General features: G+C 41.0%; 1 protein-coding gene across 1 annotated transcript in view; it reads left to right on the forward strand.

The window, feature by feature from the left end:
• The window catches only part of LOC147918084 (uncharacterized), a 42,219-nt gene that overhangs the window by 2,347 nt on the left and 20,326 nt on the right, over positions 1-19,546 (forward strand). Inside the window, exons 2-3 of the mRNA XM_087418040.1 lie at positions 1,483-1,745; positions 3,133-3,270. Coding sequence (XP_087274166.1) covers positions 1,483-1,494 — 12 coding nt within the window. The 3' untranslated portion in view covers positions 1,495-1,745; positions 3,133-3,270. The remainder of the gene's footprint in view (positions 1-1,482; positions 1,746-3,132; positions 3,271-19,546) is intronic.

Consider the following 19,546-nt stretch of genomic DNA (forward strand, 5'->3'; position numbering starts at 1 on the left):
GGAAGACCATCCTCTACCCACTCTGGGTCCTTTCTGGCTGGGCTACAAATTAAATTGACATGAGACCGAATAGCAGGAGAAAATCAGACAAAGGTTTATAACATGTATACATGGGAGAAACCAGGGAAACTCAGTTTCTTGACAAATGGTGGAGGTTTTCACCTTAAATAGCATATTCAGATAGATAAAGGAGGATGTTGGGATAGTGGTTTGGGATTTCAGATGGGAAGAAGACAATTCACATGGAGATGGAAATGCAAATGTTTGTCAGACAACTCTTTACAGGGCCGCCTATAGAGAATGTGGTCTGAGAGACAGAATTTTTGATAAGATGGGCTTGTTGGTGCCTTCCCCCCCCCCAAAGCCCCAATAGATAGTTGTATGTCATAGTTGCACATCGTTTTAGTTGCTGTATGTGGGATGCGGCCTCAGCATGGCCGGAGAAGTGGTGCGTCGGTGTGCACCCGGGATCCGAACCAGGGCAGCCAGTAGCGGAGCGTGTGCGCTTAACCGCTAAGCCATGGGGCTGGCCCTGTTGGTACCTTTCTTATCACACCTATTTTATACACCTATTTTACGTTATACTACAGCTATCATACAGTAGTGGATCCTTCCTGGAACAGGCCTTCTATGTTAAATTCTTTAGGCAGTTTGGGAGGGTAAGGTCAAATGTCCTTCAGAGAAAATAATCAAGGTAAAGAGACATATTTTGAGGTGGCCAATTTTGATCTCCCACAGTGGTGACAGGCAGTTCTTTGTATGGTAAAGGTTTATTTTTCATTTTTACAATTAAGTAATCTATAAGATGATATTTGGCATCATGCCAAACAGTCTTTCTCCTAAATTTTTCCCAATGGCAGACATAGAATCAGCTCTTAATAGATACCTTTTTATTAACTGAGCACTGTTCCACAAAACTTTTAGTACATTTTTAGGTGAAATAATTCAAATATCTCCCCAATGTTCCTTCATCCCTTGCCACCTCCCCCTAACGCATGGGAAAGATAGTACTCCAGGGCCGGCCCCGTGGCTTAGTGGTTAAGTGCGCACGCTCTGCTACTGGCGGCCTGGGTTCGGATCCCGGGCGCAAACCGACGCTCCGCTTGTCGGGCCATGCTGAGGCCGCGTCCCACATACAGCGACGAGAAGTATGTGCAACTATGACATACAACTATCTACTGGGGCTTTGGGGAAAAAAAAAGGAGGAGGATTGGCAATAGATGTTAGCATGGGAATATGAAATAAATGACAGGCTCCATTTTCCTGTTGTTGAAGAGAACTTATGTGGAATCATCACTGATAATGTATTTTTAAATGAATTCCCAGAAGGCTGTGGTTGCATAGGATTTGTTACTGCTCAGAAAGTTTTGGGTATTGGGTTTTAAATTTGGGTTATATGCTGGTACAGTATATGCAGGTGCAACACATAGATTCATTTTCTTACTCTCTACCTCCTTTTTTTCTTTTAATTCCCCTATTTAGGTGTTCTGTTGATTTATGTAAAGACAGTATTGAAGCCTGTTATGGCCTGCTCCACAAACCTGTAAAGCCTCCTCTAGTCAAGTAAATAGGTCTGATACTGAACAAGTGTGGCACTTGACTTCCAGAGACATCTGAACAACAAATGTGCCTTTGAACAACTTTGAACAACAAAAGTATGCCTTCTGATATCCTCTCTGAGGAGTGCACTTCCAGATTCGTCAGTATGTCTTCATGTTGGATATATGTATTGCATGACCACACAGGTGATTTATGTTTTCTGTAGCAATATGCTTGGTTTTTTGTTTTGTTTTGTTTTGTTTTCTGAATGGTCTTTATCATCCCCTACTTGCTTGAGCTCTGCCCCAGCTCCCCTTAAGATATCTGCCATGTGTCTGATTCAATCTCACCTAGGCCTTGAATTAGTGAGAACAAAGCCTAGATATACATTTGGAGTTATCTCTCTTCCTGATATTGGAGTCTAGAAATAATCTGCTTCCCTGTACCTTGTCGCTGAGTGTCTGGAGGTTAGCACTGAAGTGTAGCCTCCTGATTGCTTTCATTGTATATGGGTAGAATTCTTTTTTTTTTTTTTTTTTTCTCAGCCAAGGAAGAGTAGCCCTGGGCTAACATCTGTTGCCAATCTTCCTCTTTGTTTTTGCTTGAGGAAGATTAGCCTGGAGCTAACATCTGTGCCAATCTTCTTCCACTTTGTATGTGGGTCACCACCAGAGCACAGCTGATGAGTGGCGTAGGTCTGCGCCTGGGATCTGAACTGCAAACCCAGGCCACCAAAGTGGAGAACGTGCCAAACTTAACTACTGTGCCATGGGGCCAGCCCATAGAATTCTTATCTAACATGTCTTCCTCTGTCCCTGGAGCTTAATTTCTCACTTTGCTTGGATGCCTAGCGTCTGACCATTCCCTCAGTGTTTTAGTTCCCTGACAAGACTAGAGACTAGCCCTTATATCCAACTAGATGGCTGTGAGCTATGAAAGACCTATTGTTTTAGCTTGGGCTGCTATAACAAAATACCGTAGACTGAGTGGCTTAAACAACAGACGTTTATTTTCTCACAGTTCCGGGGCTGGGAAGTCTGAGATCAGGGTGCCAGCGCACTTAGATTCTGGTGAAGTTCCTCACTTGCAGATGACAACCTTCTTGTTATGTCCTCAAATGGCTTTTTCTTAATGGGTGGAGAGAGAGATCTTTTCTTCTTCTTATAAGGACACTAATTACATCATGGGGGTCCCATGACGTCATCTAAATCTAATGATCTCCCTAAGACACCACCTCCAAATACCAACACATTGGGGGTCAGGGCTTCAACATGTGAATTTTGAGAGGATGCAAACATTCAGTCCATAACACCTACCAAGTTTCTAATAGTCCCTTCCCCCTAAAGGTTAATTTTGCTTCTTTTCTCTTTACACTTTACTTGAGCAGACATCTGAGAAGATGTCTGTACATCTTTGTAAATACCACGAATGTCTATCAAAATGAAGATTGACTAAGGGGTCTTAAATTTCCCCATTGATTCCAAATTTTTAGCCACTGACTTCAGCCTAAATACCCCTGAGTTTGTCATACTAACTTGAAGTTGGTTTTATTTTTATTTTTTTATAATTTTATTTATTTATTTATTCCCCCAGAGCCCCAGTAGATAGCCACACGTCACAGCCACACATCCTTCTAGCTGCTGCAGGTGGGACGCGGCCCCAGCATGGCCAGAGAAGCGGCGCGTCCGTGCGCGCCCGGGATCCGAACCCAGGCCGCCAGCAGCGGAGCGCGTGAGCTTAACCACTAAGCCATGGGGCAGCCCTGAAGTTGGTTTTAGATTGCTGATCCTCTCTTGGGGGTGGGAAGGAGATGGATCTAAATTGCTACTCCTGTATGGCCTGTTGCCAAGTAAAAGCAACAAAAATATTTGGTGTTTTAGAAAAAAAATTACTAGACATTACTTAGTTTAAGCAGGAATTTTTTTCGATGGTTTGAAATAATTCACCATACCTAGATCTTCTACAACTGTCACTATTTCATTCAGATTAGAGTATATACCCTAGTCCATGGATTCCTCTATGATTGGCCTTTAGGGGTTCATTGTTTCATGGGCAGATTTATGTGTACACATGTGCATTTTCTGGCAACTTGGTCCTTGACTTTCAGGAGATTCTCAAAGGGATCTCTAAGAACTACTGCTCTATTTTATTTGCCTCTTGCACACAAAATTAGATCCATGCCCAACAAGAGGCACCAGAAGCTAAATATTCTTATGCAGTTAGGTTAAACATATGTTACCATACCAACTTCCCAAGTCATAGTTTCAAACCAATTGACTTTTTGTATCCTGGGTCCATGTGGCTTTTTTATTTTCCTTGATCAACTTTGTGTACTGGTTTTGGAATCATGCCTGTGTTGATGTCCTGGCTCTTACACCTTCTAATCATGTGTTCTTGGACAAATTAATTAATCTTTCTGAGCCTTAGATTCTATAAACTTGTTGGATTCTTGTGGGCTTTAATTGAGATATATGTATTTAAGTGTCTAGTGTGGCCTTTGTGACAAAAAAGATTTTCCACAAATTTAACTTTCATACCTACTTAAAAAAAATCAAATCTTTTGAGAAATAATTTATATTCAGTGAATCTCATCACTTCAATGAGCTTTGACAAATGCATACACCATCCCAATAAAGATATAGAATATTTCTGTCACTCCAAAAGTCCTCACTACTTTTTTTGTCTCTGATATTCACAATGCTGGACACTCTTTTTTTCTTTTTTTTGTGAGGAAGACCAGTCCTGAGATAACATCCGATGCCAATCCTCCTGTTTTTGCTGAGGAAGCTTGGCCCTGGGCTAACATCCGTGCCCATCTTCCTCTATTTTATATGGGATGCTGCCACAGCATGGCCTGACAAGCAGTGTGTAGGTGTGTGCCCGGGATCTGAACCTGCAAACCTCGGACCACCGGAGCAGAGCGCGTGCAGTTAACCACTGTGCCACTGTGCCGGCCCCTGCTGGACACTCTTGACCATGATAAAAGATGATAACTCCTTGTGTTAGCAAACCAATTGGGTTCACCTCCTGGCAAGTTAAATAAGACTCTACACCAGTGGAAGTTGTCTCACAAAGTAAAGTGTATTTTCAGCAAATAGAAGACCATGAGGAATCAATTCCAACGTCATGGGGTCCCCGAACAAAGGGAAGCAAGGACATTTTATTTTGGATGGGGAATGAATATTCAAAAGGGAGAAGTGGGTATTCACTTGTACAAGCTCAGTTAGAAAACATGCTTTCATATACAGGTTATGGAGATAAGGCCTAAGCTCCTTCTGGAGAGATCTTAGCAATAAAAATAAGACAAAGGTCATGGGCATAGCTCTTGTGGTGAGGCTTGGTCTGGTTCAGGGTGGTTGTGATACCGAACCAAGTGGGCTCACCTCCTGGTGAGTTAAGTAAGACTCCATACCCGTGGAAGTTGTCCACAAAGTAAAGTGTATTTGCAGCAAATAGGAGGCCATGAGAAATCATTTCCAAAGTCATGGCATCCCGAAACGAAGGGAAGCAGGAACTTTTATTTTAGTTGGGGAAAGAATATTCAAAAGGGAGAGGCAGGTACACTGCAGATTATGGTAGTGAGGCTTAATCTCTTCCTGCAGACATCTTCATATTAAAATTAAGGCAAGGTCATGGGTGTAGCTCTTGTAGGGAAGTTTGGTTAGCTTCAGGGTGGTTGCTGGTTGTGTCTCCTTAACATAAAAACGGTTAAATGCTTCCAAACCCACCCTTGAGTTCCTCAAGGCACTAATCGGTGACAAATCCCCCCTTTAGTTTTATCCTGCTCCTCATTCTTGAGGGGCACAGGTCAAAGGTCCGTCTTCTGTAACTGCTTCCTGCTGAGGATGGGTGTTGTCATAGGGACAAGTAGAGGAGCAGAATTTACAACTAATCTTTAAATAGGTTTGCGAGTCACCAGAGGCATAGCCCCGAATTGTTCATAACAACCATTTGTAATTTTATAGCCTCAATGTGTTTAGGATATGGGCATACTTGCCCCCCTTCCCCCCTCCAGATTCCACTAGCTCTTTATAGTCTAGCTGCTGGGTTGCCCATTTCTCTGATGGACCTGGTCTTGCTGCCTGGGAATGTACAACTTCCTTGTAAGCATACTGTGCCTAAATGGTATGGGATTGGTTAGGATCCAGGGCAGAGCCTGGAGTGGATAGCTGGTCATTACTTATCTGCATAGTGTTGCCAAAACAAGAGTTTCAAATCAGAGAGTGGTTTGCAGGAAAACTCGGAGTCATCAATTGTCTGTGATGATCTCTTGATGTTCAGTCATGGGTGCCTTTTTTACCCGTGTGTGGTGGGTCCAAGGGGTGACTCCTTAGAAAAGAATGCTTCAGCAATTTTTATCCTATCTCACAGTCCTTTTGAAACTTAAAGAATTTTCATAGTCCAGAAGCTGAGTGGTAGATTGTTCCATCTCACTGAACACATTTCTTAGTTCTGATAATGGATCAGTCCAGTTAAGTTCATTTTAGAAGGCGATGAGACAGGTGGGCTCCCAAAGTTAGACCTATATTGTGGAAGCAAGCAATCAAGTATTTAATAAGAAGCATTTCTATGGAAATGAGAAAAACAAGGTTAATCGTTGGAGCAAATTATAAACCAGTTTCTGAGTTCAGAGGAGAGCCAGTTAAGATTTCTAGATGTCAGCGTTGAAGCATCTTTTGCAGCTTAAAATGTCTCTGATGATGTCACCCTGCATTCAGGTATCTTTCACAGTAACAGACATGAATATCTTAATTTTAATTTTGTTTCAAGTCCTCCAGCTTCAGTTTGCAAGGCTTCAGGAAAAAGTGCAAATTCACTTCTCAATGATTCCAAATGAAAATATTGGGAAAATTGAAAACGTTACTTCAGAGATTTGTAGCCAGATATTTCAGGAGATTAGAAGGATTCAGGATCCAGTCCAGGTAACAGATACAAAACAAAAACCTCAAAGACAGTTAACAGAACTAGAATCTAATATCCATGAATGTGTACTATAGTTTCTATTGAAACATAATTTTTCTTTCTAAAATCACCCTCATTTTTACCAAAGATAGCTGAATTAAGACTAACTGGTTTGCAAAATAAGTCCAGTTCCAATAAAACTTGATTCAATTATTTACATAAGTACAGCAAGAATAGAAGCTGATCATATAGGCTCTTTTAAATCTGCTTTGCTGGATCTCTTTATGAGGAATCTCAGACTGAACTTTAAAGGCCTCTCGAGGCCAGGAAAGCCAAGCCAAGGACTTTGTCATCAGACTTTGCCTGCAATACCTTCAGATTTAGGTGAATTCCTCTCTTCTTTTGAGGTTCCCCAAAATATTGAGGTTCCAGGCACCTGCCAGATCACTGACTTTCCTTACTCACCCACATAAAATTGCTTGGAACTTCTGTAAACAAGCTATCAGGCCAATATTTCCAAGTGGCTTTATTCCATAAAGTCCAATCTGTGTCTTTCAAAAGCTGTCTGGTCATATCTTCATATTTGAGTTTATGCATGTTTTTCTCAAATATGATATTCCAGTCAAAGCTTTGGTAATATAACTAATGTTTCCAATTGTGTCCTGTTATAAGGAGAACAGATTCTTATTGAACTTATGCAAATAACTATATTGCCATGAAAACAATACTCACTCACTAAGAGTTTCCAAATCCTGGAGGGATCAGGTAGGGATAAAAAGATAAATGTTTCAATTCTGCTTACAAAGTTATAATTTACCAAATTGCTATAAGCCACAGTTAGCCTGACAGAAAAGAGAACAAGTTTCCTTAAATCTGGAAAAAAACAAAACATCAAAAAATCAGCAATATTTCAAATGAAAAATCATAAAAATTATAATCATCCTCCTCAGTTCATTCAGTCCTGTATAATCGATTCTTGATCTTAACATTTTGTTAGCAATTTCATGAAGTCATCAGTTTCTCTGTTAGAGTTCTGTAATTTCTTACCCAGTTCAGTTTTATAATCAGAAACTTTATCAGAAGCCTTATTCTAGAGTAAGCGTCAGAGTCCTTTCCGTGAATTTCTCTGAAGATGAAACATATTTTGCAAAAGCATCAGAGTAAAACAATAATTGTCTGTAAACGACAAGACCCCAAAATGTCAATTAACAAAGAAATTTGGTTAATTTTTGTGACATACAACACTTTAAAATAATAACCAGAATTATGACTGAAAACCAGGACAGATCAGAGTTTTTGTAATGTTATACAGTTTTTAAAACACTTAGATCAGTAACATTTACCCACATAATGCCACCTAAGAAGATTTATCATCACTTATTTGACAATGCTTCCCATGTAATATAACATATCAAATAAGCCTAATAAGTTTGGCATCTTCCTCTTTATAGGAAGAGAGAAGATTTCTTTAAGAAGTCCCTGGGGCCCTCTGAGAATTCTCAAAGGGAAAAAAAATTTTTTTTTCTTGCAGGTCAAAAGCAAGACTTCATTTAGGATCTGAATGTTTTTTCAAGGAGAAGCTTGTCAAAAATATCAAAGGGTTTCAAAACACTTGATCAAGTAGGAAACAATGCTCACTGTGAAACAATGCTCAGTTATCCATTCAATCAAAGTGACAACAGAAACAGTCAAGGGCAAACAGAGAGTTAAAACAGTACCTAAGTCTTTTTGAACAGAGGAAATTATTTTAAGAGAAAGAAGACCAAATTTTTGGGGGCCGGCATGGTGGCGCAAGTGGTTAAGTGCATGCACTCCGCTGCGTTGGCCCGTGGTTTGCCGGTTCGGATACCGGGCATGCACCAATGCACCACTTGTCAAGCCATGCTGTGGCGGCCTCCCATATAAAGTAGAGGAAGATGGGCGTGGATGTTAGCCCAGGGTCAGTCTTCCTCAGCAAAAGAAGAGGAGGATTGGCAGATGTTAGCTCAGGGCCGATCTTCCTCATACACACACACACACGCAAAAGACCAAATGTTAATTTTGCACCAGCTTACTTTTTCTTTTTTTTTGAGGAAGATTGGCCCTGAGCTAACATCTGTTGCCAATCTTCCTTTTTTTTCCCCAAAGCCCCCATTACATAGTTGTATATCCTAGTTGTAGGTCCTTCTACTAGTTCCTCTATGTGGGATGCTGCCCCAGAATGGTTTGACGAGCGGTGAGCAGGTCTGCACCCAGGACCTGAACCAGCAAACTCTGGGCCACTGAAGTGGAATGTGTGAACCCAACCACTACACCACTGGTCTGGCCCCTTGCACCAGCTTACTTCTGACATTAAAACTCATTTACTTAGTTGGATTTAGTTTAATCTTAGCCAACTTGACCATGCATAAAACTCAGAGTTTTACTTTCACAAACTTTCTGTCAATTTTTACTTTCAGAATTTGTCCCATGCCTGCCTTCTAGTACTTTAGGACAAATTTATCTTTCTTAGCAAGTCAAACAAAAATCTTTCCATTCTTTACACCATCTTTACTGAAAACATATATCTTACATTCCTTGAATACAAAGATGCTTTCCTCATTAATTTTTGGTAGTTTTAATCACATATTAGAATTTTTAACCCTTAGAAACATTAATTTTTAAGTAAAAACTAAGTAAGCAATTATAAACTTTTTTTACATTAGCATTTTAAACACTTTTCATATATATATATTTAGAAACATGCTACTTTATAGTATAATTTTAATAAAACACAAGACATGTTTACCAATAGACCCAAAACACCTTTTAGTTTCTCTGAGATAAGAAGCCACAAGTAGATAAACTTAGATACGTTTGGCAATAATGTTTCAGTATTTTATCTTATTTGGAAATGACCCAGATACCCAACAAATTTTTGTCATTTAATTTAATTTAGCAAAACTCTAAAGTTTTAATTTAGCAAAAAGGATTTGGAAGCTGTTTTTTTTTTTCCAGTATACTGACCATAAAACATAATTATTGTACCCCAAAACTCTTACCCATTTGCATCTACCTAAATCATTTGTTTCCAACAATTATGTTTAGATTACCCATGACAACTTCATGAGACATTAGACAAAATTAGCTATCATTTAAAACTATTATTTTTGGGGCCAGCCCCGTGGCTGTGTGGTTAAGTGCACGCGCTCCGCTGCTGGTGGCCCGGGTTCGGATCCCGGGCGCGCACCGATGCACCGCTTCTCCGGCCATGCTGAGGCCGCGTCCCACATACAGCAACTAGAAGGATGTGCAGCTATGACATACGACTATCTACTGGGGCTTTGGGGGGAAAAATAAATAAATAAAATCTAAAAAAAATTAAAAATAAATAAAACTATTATTTTTTGCTGATTAATTTGTAACAGATAACATGAGCTTAATTGACAAACCCAGGCTGCATGTCGTATCACACCCAAATACTGACTAATCTGAGGGCATGCCTATTTCTATCAAACCAACAAACTTAAATCAGCGTTCATTTACCAAAGGTTAATCTATAACACGTTAACTTGAAAGACATTTGGGTTAATTTCTATTACATTTAGAATTTATGTAAGTGCTTACTTTAAGCCAATTTCAGTAGAGCTCTTAATTTTGGTCATACCAACTGGAAGCAGAAAAATATCTCACGTTTACAACATACATATAGACACACATACATGGGAGTTCCACAGCTATCGTTTTAAAATTACTGTCATGAATCAGGCACAAGCCTCCCTAGTTATGAATCCAAATTTTGTTCTAAGCCTTTTTACTAACATTTTTGGAGAAGACACTCAAGATGCTAGATTTTTGGCAAGGGTGCTCTTATGGCCATTTTTTGGCCTTCCTCCTTTTTTGTTTTCGTTCTCCAGTCTTAGGATTTGGTGATGGGCCAGATAATACTTCCCAGAGAGGTGATAATCCTTTCTGAGATAAAGGAACTGGGTGGAATCTGAACTGCCTCTAGGATGCTTTTACCAGAAAAGCACAGAAAACAAGAGTAAGGTTATTATGCAGATTTAAGGCCTCACCTTCCACAATGATAAATTTCTAGAGATGATGTCATCCCCTCCTCTTCCAGGTACAGAGAGGGAGATACCTTTACAAATGGAGATTTCTCTTACGAAAGTAAATGTTTGGTAAACAGCACTTTGATTAGAATGGGCTTAGCAAGAACCTTCCCAGTCTATTGATATCGGGAGTTATCTATGGTGATGGCCTGTCCTAGGGACAGTCCTCTTATCTTAAATTCTTTCAGGCAGTTAGCAGTGGGGGAGGTCAAGCCTTCCCTCAGAGTTCCCTGTTCCCAAAACAATCAAGGTAAAGAGACACATTTTGAGATGGCCAACCTTGGTCTCCTACACATACATATAGACACACAAAAACACACAGGTAGACACTGACAGAGATGTTAAATTTTTGTTATGAATCAGGCGCAATACAAAACTCACTAAATTCTGAGAAACGTTTGCATTTCAAAGAATGGCTCTTACGTTCTAGAGAAGATGGAAGCAGAAAATCTACCTCAAAGAAAGCAGTCAAGTTTTCTTTAAGATGGAGTTTCTGGGGCATAACCCATCCAATTGAAAGTGTTTCCAATTAGTTAAAAGGCACCCAAGGGGTGAGTCTCTGGGGATGCTTGAGGTGTTCCCCATGGCGGTAAAGCTGCTGTCCAACTGACAGCGGGCCGGAGAAGGGTGCTGAGACCAACTGCGGGCATCAATATAGCTATGAGATTTAGTCAAGTCCCATTCAGCCCGGATACCCAGTCCCTGAGCCAGCACAAGGCAAGCTAAGGAGGCCAGAGGCGAAAGCCTAGAGCAGGCTGGGAACTGGGGCTCCCATTGCCGGGGTTGAGAGTTAAGTCCCTGGCAAAAGGTTTTCAAGTTTTCAATTTTACAGAATGTCCAGGTTCTGCTCAGGTCCAGCCTGAACTTAACCTCGACTTGCTGACAAAAGAGGAGGTTATGAAAAAGACAAAGACGGGAAAAAGGTGATCAGGCCTCGCCCTCATGGCCTCTTCCCAAGGATTCTCAAGATAAGGGTCACACAAACAACAGTTCCCATGCTGGGTCAACACAACCCTGAAGGACAGTTGACAGAATACAGATCTCCCGTCCCTATAACTGACTCAGTAGGCACCTAAAATACTCAACAGGTTCTTGACAGGAGACTAAACATGGTTCTAGATTGTCAGTCAAATGACTGACCCAGGGGCCAACATGGAATCACTCCAGGTGCCCACAAACCAGAGGAGAGCTCCCAGAGGTGAGAGTGGGATGTGGAGCTTTCATTAAGACCACAAGAGGAGGCTGAGACTCCAAATTTGATTAAGTTCTTAAGACTAGTCATTGCAAGAGCTCTCTGACTGTGGATTCTAGCGTCTTTTCTTATCGTCTGTTTCCAACCTCCCAGGAGCAACCTGTAATGGTTAATGGTGAGGCACATGCCACAAGGTTGTGCCCAGAGGAAATTTAGCACCCTAACAGCCTGAAACTGGACCCAGGCCACGTAACTAAATCCTTAAAGGGAAGATAAAATGGGTGGACGCTGGGTTTCACCCAGCGACCACTGATAAGGAGGGCAAGGGAGAAAAGAAGACCTATGAGTCCAAAAAGCCAGGCTGTGGAAAATGTCGAGCATCCTCAACCAAAACACACAAAGAAACCAAAAAACAGGCTCAGCAACTCCAGAGGGGTTTAACCCCATCCAACGGGGATCCTCCTCTGATCACAGGCACAACACAAAGACAGACTCAGTGACCACAGGGGGCCTCAAACCGCCACCTCATCACTCCAGATGAAATTCAATCTCCATAGGGAATTTGACCCCTAGACAGACTCAGTGCACTCCAGATGAGATTCAGTCTCCAGATGGGGTTTGACCCCTGACTGGTCACCAGGGATTGCTCCTGTTTCACCAGAGCTGAGCATTGGCCCTTCTAGAGTAGCCAGGTCATGCAATCCATCCAAACAGAGGGGACTCTCACTCCCCTTAGCCAGGCTACCTCCTGGTGGGGATTCAAACCCCAAAGCCAGGCCCCCAACAGACAGGCTTTATGAGACAGCTTAAGGAAATAACTCTTATAGCCATGCTGTGGGGTTGGCACCACTCACCTCCATGGAGAGATCCTCCAAGCAAAGCACTCAGTGTGGCCACTGGGTTTCCTGGTGGAGCAGCGATGTCAAGCTGACGGCACAGGCACCACAAAGGAGTATGCCCTGCCGTGGTCGCCAGTTTGATACCGAACCAAGTGGGCTCGCCTCCTGGTGAGTTAAATAAGACTCTACACCGGTGGAAGTTGTCCACAAAGTAAAGTGTATTTGCAGCAAATAGGAGGCCATGAGAAATCATTTCCAAAGTCATGGCATCCCCAAACAAAGGGAAGCAGGAACTTTTATTTCAGGTGGGTAATAAATATTCAAAAGGGAGAGGCAGGTACGCTGCAGATTATGGTAATGAGGCTTAATGTCCTCCTGAAGAGATCTTCATATTAAAAGTAAGGCAAGGTCATGGGCATAGCTCTTGTAGGGAGGCTTGGTCAGCTTCAGGGTGGTTGCTGGTTGTGTCTCCTTAACATAAAAAAACAACTTGGAAAAACAGTTAAATGCTTCCAAACCCACCTTTGAGTTCCTCGGGGCACTAGTCAGTGACACTTATATCCAAGGGTATTTCTTCCACTTGTGCTCTAGAGGCCACCTCCTTGGACTGTTAGTATTTCAATTTACTCGTCTATTCCATCATTTTAAAGAAATCATATTTTAATCTCTTATCTGCCTTGACCTATTTTCCCACTTCTCTGTTCCCATTCACAGCCATATTTCTTTTTTTTTTTCTGGTGAGGAAGATTGGCCCTGAGCTAACACCTGTGCCAATCCTCCTCTATTTTGTATGTGGGATGCCACCTCAGCATGGGCTTGATGAGCGGTGTGTAGGTCTGCTCCTGGGATCCAAACCCACAAACCCCGGGCCACCGAAGCAGAGCACATGAACTTAACCACTGTGCCACTGAGCCAGCCCCAGCTATATTTCTTGAAAGAAAAGTTCATATTTTCTCTCTCATCATCTTCCTCTCATTCACTCATTTATATATATATATATATATACATTTTTTTTGTGAGGAAGATCAGCCCTGAGCTAACCTCCGATGGCAATCCTCCTCTTTTTTTTGCTGAGGAAGATTGGCCCTGGGCTAACACCTGTGCCCATCTTCCTCTACTTATTTATATGGGTCTCTACCACAGCATGGCCTGACAAGTGGCACATCGGTGTGCATCCAGGATCCGAAGCTGTGAACCCCGGGCTGCTGCAGCAGAGCGTGCACACCCAACCGCTGTGCCACCAGGCTGGCCCCCACTCATTTATATATTTTTTGAGCAATCTGATAATATTTATTGAATTCCTACTATGTATCAGGTGTTGTTTCAAGTAATAGGGACACAGCATTAAAAAAAAAGTATTCTTGCTCAAGAGCTATGGTTCCCATAGGTTTTACAGGTGAAAAACAAGGACAAAATAGACAAGAGAATTTCAGATAGTGATAAATGCTAAGAATAAAACAGGTCTTAATAAAAATGGTAGTTAACATGGACTGATGTCTCCCCCCTCCTGTTTACCAAGGAGATGCTACGGAAAAGAGAGAAAATTGAAGCAATAAGAATAGAATTTTCACAGGCCGGCCTGGTGGTGCAGCGGTTAAGTGCTCTCGCTCTGCTTAGGTGGCCCAAGGGTTCACAGGTTCAGATCCCAGGTGTGCACCAACACACCACTTGTCAAGCCATGCTGTGGCAGCATCCCATATAAAGTGGAGGAAGATGGGCATGGATGTTAGCCCAGGGCCAATCTTCCTCAGAAAAAAAGAGGAGGATTGGCATTGGATGTTAGCTCAGGGCTGATCTTCCTTACAAAAAAACAAAAAAACAAAAACACCAGCATGGTATCCTGGTATCCTTTAAAAAAAAAAAAAAGAATAGAATTTTCACAAATTCTCACTGCCATCTCTTTCCACCCACTAGCATCTGTACTTTTATACCCTGCCTTCCCTGCTGTTACTTGTATAAAGCTCTCCATTTTTCTGGTATAAGGCCAAATCCTCCACTTGTATGATAGAAGCCATCCCTTCTTACCTACTCATCTATTTTTTTTTTTAATTTTTTGTTTATTGCAGTAACATTGGTTTATAACATTGTAAAAATTTCAGGTGTACATCATTATACTTCTATTTCTGCATAGATTACATCATGTTCACCACCAAAATACTAATTACAACCCATCACCACACACATGTGCCGAATTATCCCTTTCGCCCTCCTCCCTCCCCCCTTCCCCTCTGGTAACCACCAATCCAATCTCGGTCCCTATGTGTTTGTTTATTGTTGTTATTATCTACTACTTAACGAAGGAAATCATACGGTATTTGACCTTCTCCCTCTGACCTACTAAAAGATATCGCTTTAACAATTCTTATTTTCCTCTTCTGCATCTTAACTTTTTCCTTCTCTACTTGATCATTTCCGTTAGCATACAAACATGATATTATCTCTCCCATCTTAAAAAAAATCTTGGCTACCTTTCCTCCGCCAGCTATTTTCCTATTTCCATTGCTCTTCTTTGCAGCAAAACTCATCTCCAGTTCTTGTCCTCCCATTTTCTCTTAAACCTTCCCCATCCAGGCTTTTGCTCTACCACTCGACCAAAACTGTTTTAAGATGTGGTTCTCATTTTGCTAAACCTAGTGGTCGAGTCTTAGTCTTCATCTTACTTGACGTATTAGCAGCATTTGACAGAGTTGATAACTTCCTCCTTCTGGAATCACATTCTTCACTTGACTTCTAGGATATCCCACTTTCTTCATTTTTCTCCTACCTCACCAGTCTCTATGTCTCAGTCTCCTTTACTAGTTTTCCTCATCTCCTGAACTTGTAAACGTTGGTGAGCACCAGGGCTCCACTCTCAGAACTCTTCTTTTTTTAATTAATATTCACACTCTTCCCCATCTTTATCAGTCTCATGACTTAAAATACTATAATGCCTTGGGATAAGAAACACTTCACTAACTGGAATCTAGATATAACCTTATTGTCTACTGGATCTAGTCTTCCACTCAATACCCATTCTCAAATGTACGTGGGCAATCTAAAGTTTTTATCTTCTACGGGTTGGAGGATCAAGAGGAGAGAGTAAAGCCAGATGGACAAACAGCATGTAACCCTTTTGGAGAAACTGGGAGGCAGACGGTGTATCTTCCAAATCCTGGCCTAAATCCCAGATGGGGCTGCTGAAATGGGTGACAACTAACTGGGAGATTCCTGGGATCACTGCTGCTTTCTGAAAGTCCAAGTCAGCCTGAAGCCACAATGTAACTTGATGATTAAGCCAAAATTCAAAACTGTCCCCATGGCACCAAACTAACCCAGGCCTCGATGAATTCAGATGGCACAGCCAGACTCCCAGAATTCCTGGGTAACTCTCCAGCCTCAACTTGGTCATTTCACTATAGATATCTTTCCAATCAACTTTCTGGTACCCCAACTTCAACAATTCTTTGAGCCCACTAGGCCCTCTAATTCATTGCCCTGACATCTTTGCACTGTCCATCTCCCTTCATGTCCTCACTTCCTCTTCTTGTATGACTTAGATTCCATGTCCCATCACTATATTCATTCCTTTGCATATACTCTGGTATATTCCAAAGACATATGCATGTCTTTTGCTGGATGTATAGTGGTATTGCCTTGTGGTTTTCATTTGCATTTCCCTGAGGACTAATGAAGTTAAACTTCTCTTATATGTTAATAGGCCATTCAGATTTCTTCTTTTGTGAAGGATCTTTCTTTTGTCACTGAAGAGTAGCAGACTATGCCACGGAGATATGCCTCTTTGGTATAAGCATTATTTTGAGAAACTGCGGACACTGGAGAAGCTCTGAAAACAGGGTAGAATTTACTCTTTTGTAAAGGAAATCTACATGTATAAAGGAAATTTACTTTAGAAAGGGGACCTATACCAGGAAGAGAGCTATTAGCTGAGATAACTTCTCACCTGAGAGACTTATCTGCAGAGCAGGGCAACTTTTATTTACCAAACATTTCCTCCTTTCACCTTCCTGTGAATTGCCTTACCCACCCACCCCCACCCCAACATCATTCTTTTGTCTTTAGCTGAAGATGGTATTTAAGGTAGTGGCTTCGGTCATCCTGGGCAGTTTTACTCCATTTTCCTGAGAATCCCCATGTATAGAGGAGGAAAAAGTTTTCCTTGACCCTCTTAGTGTCCCTGGCTGGGTCTGAAAATTAAACTGACAAGGACAGATTAACAGGAGAAAAGCACACAGATTTATTAAATTTTTACATATACATGGGAGCGTTCACAAGAAGTGAATAGAAGTGAAGAAGTGACCAGAGCAGGAAGCTTTTATACCTTTTAGACAAAGAAACAATAAATTTGTGAAGAGCTGACAAGACAAAAATGTTTGGGCTAGAGGTAGTAAATGGGGAAGAAGTAACTAGGAAGATAAGGGTTAGTTTGGCAAGGTTTGTTTGTACAGATTTCTTGGCCCCAAATTCCCTGTCTCTGGTGATAAGAATGTCTTCCCTCATCCCTGTACAGGAAGGATGTCTTTCACATGGGAGTTTTATGACCTGTTTCAGGGAAGAAAGGTGAGGTGGGGAGGTCAGAGTGACCTTCCTGCTTCTGCCGTTTTTTCAACCTCCTTCAGCTTAAGATATTCAACATGCCAAGGTGCCATATTTTGGGCTAGCATGTCCTGAAAACCCATCACATGCATACGTGAGGTGTACATGTTAATAAACTTCTGCTTGTTTTTCCCTTATTAATCTGTCTTTTATTACCGTTGTGGGGGGCGGTCTCATCCAAGAACTCAGAAGAGTAAAGGGAAATTATTTTTCCTCCTCTATACCACATTTTCTATTGAATTATCTGTCAAGTTCTTATTGATTTACAGGAATTTTTTATGTATTCTTGAAGCTTTTTCTCTTGTTAGATATATACAATGAAAACAACTTCTCCCATTCTGTGGCTTGCCTTTTTGTTGTCTTAATGTATCTTTTGGTGAACAGAAGGTTTTAATTTCAACATAGTCCAACTTATCAACTTTTTCCTTTATTCTAAGGACTTTTTGAATCCTATTAACGTTACCGAACACCAACACAGAGGTCGTTTACCCACAGCATAGTTTGGCCGTTAAAGAAAAAAACTGAAACACCAGGCTTGTGGCAAAGAAAGAGGTTTACCGTTATTGAGAGGCAGCCAGAGAGGGAGATGGGAGTTAGAACTCTGATCCACCTCCTCAAAGGGAAAAAGCTAGGGACTTTCATCTGGGGTTTTAGGTAGGGGAGGGAGAGCATGTACTGGGGTTTTAGGTAGGGAGGGGGAGCATGTGGCTGTGTTGATTGGCTCCTTCCCACTAGCCTGTGTTTGGCCTTGAAGACTGAATTTCTTTTCCCTTGATTGTCTGGACTTTTCTGGTTAGTTTTCATCTTCAGCCTGTGTTTGTCCTTGTGAGGCTGAATCTTGACGTCTGGACTTTGACTTCCTGGGAAAGACAGCTCACTCATATCCTAAGGAGGGACAGAAAGACCTGGTTAGTTTTAAACAACAGTTGATTATGCTGAATATGCAGCAGCTGCAGTTAGCAAAGCTAATAAAGTTTTTTGCTGTAGGGAAGATTTTTTTAACTTCTTCATGCTTGGTTTCATTAAGATATCTTTGTCTACCTCAAAAGCATGGAAATATCCTCCTATCTTTTTCTTTAAAAGATTTATAGTTTTACCTTTCAAGTTTAGATGTACAATCTATCTAGAAATGATTTTTGTGTATGCAGTATAAAGTAGGAGTCATGATTAATTTTTTACCACGTGCATATCCAGCTAGCCTGCATCATTTATTGAAAAGACCATACCTTTATCGAGCACTGTAGAGTTGCTTTTATCAAAATCAGATGACTATATGGGTTGGTCTGTTTCTGGATTTTATATTCTGTTCCCTTGGTCAGTTTGTTATCCTTGAACTAATAACACACTCTCTTAATTACCATAGGTCTAAAATATATGATATTTGGTTGTGTAAATCCTTCTTCAAAATGCCCTTATCTATATTTGGTCCTTTGTGTTTCCATATAAATTTTGGAATAAGCTTGTTAATTTACACTGTTGGGGAGGAAGAACTATTCCTCTACCCTCTAGGTCCTTTTGGCTGGTCTAAGAATTAAATTGACATGAGACAGAATAACAGGAGGCTATCAAAGTTTAGTAACATGTAAACATGCGAGAAACCCAGGAAAACTGAGTAACTCACCAAGGTGGCTGAAGCCACCACCTTAAATACCATAATCAGCTAAAGACAAAAGAAGATGTTGCGGGTAGTGGTTTGGGACTTCAAAGGGGAGGAAGGCAATTCACATGGAGAAGGAAAAGCAAATGTTTGATAAACAAATGTTTGCTTGGCCATCTATAGACAATGTGACCTGAGAGATGGAACTTTGATAAAAATTGGCTCAGCAAGGACTCTCCCAGTTTACCAATACTTAAAGTTATCTATGGTGATGGCCTGTCCTGGAACAGGCCTTCTATCTTATATTCTTTTAGGCAGTTAGGGGGAAAGTCAAAGTTTCTTTCAGAGTCTTTTGTTCTTAAAAATAATCAAGGCAAAGAGATACATTTTGGGGTGGCAAATTCTGATCCCCCACAACACACACACACACATGCACACACACGCACACACACACAGGAATTTTGGTTGAGATTGCATTGAATTCATAGATCAATTGGGGAGAATTGAAATCTTTACAAGATTGAGTTTCCAAACTATGATCATGGTAGGACCCTGTATGTATTTAGGTCTTTAATTTTATTCAGTAATGTCTTATAGTTTTCCATATAGAAGTCTTACATATCTTTAATTAAATGTATTCCTAGATTGATGTTTTATTAGAAATTCTCTCCTCAAAATACATTTTTCACATGGTTTCTGGACCATCACTCTCTCTTTGCTCTTCTTCTTACTGCTAATTCCTTTGTTGGCTCTACCTCATCATCCAGATTTCTAAATTCTGGTTGTGAGACTTAGTCCTTGGTCCTAGACA

This window comes from Ceratotherium simum, chromosome 2 (assembly GCF_057802395.1).
Source record: "Ceratotherium simum simum isolate JZ-2026a chromosome 2, ASM5780239v1, whole genome shotgun sequence".
In the NCBI taxonomy this organism is placed as follows: domain Eukaryota; kingdom Metazoa; phylum Chordata; class Mammalia; order Perissodactyla; family Rhinocerotidae; genus Ceratotherium; species Ceratotherium simum.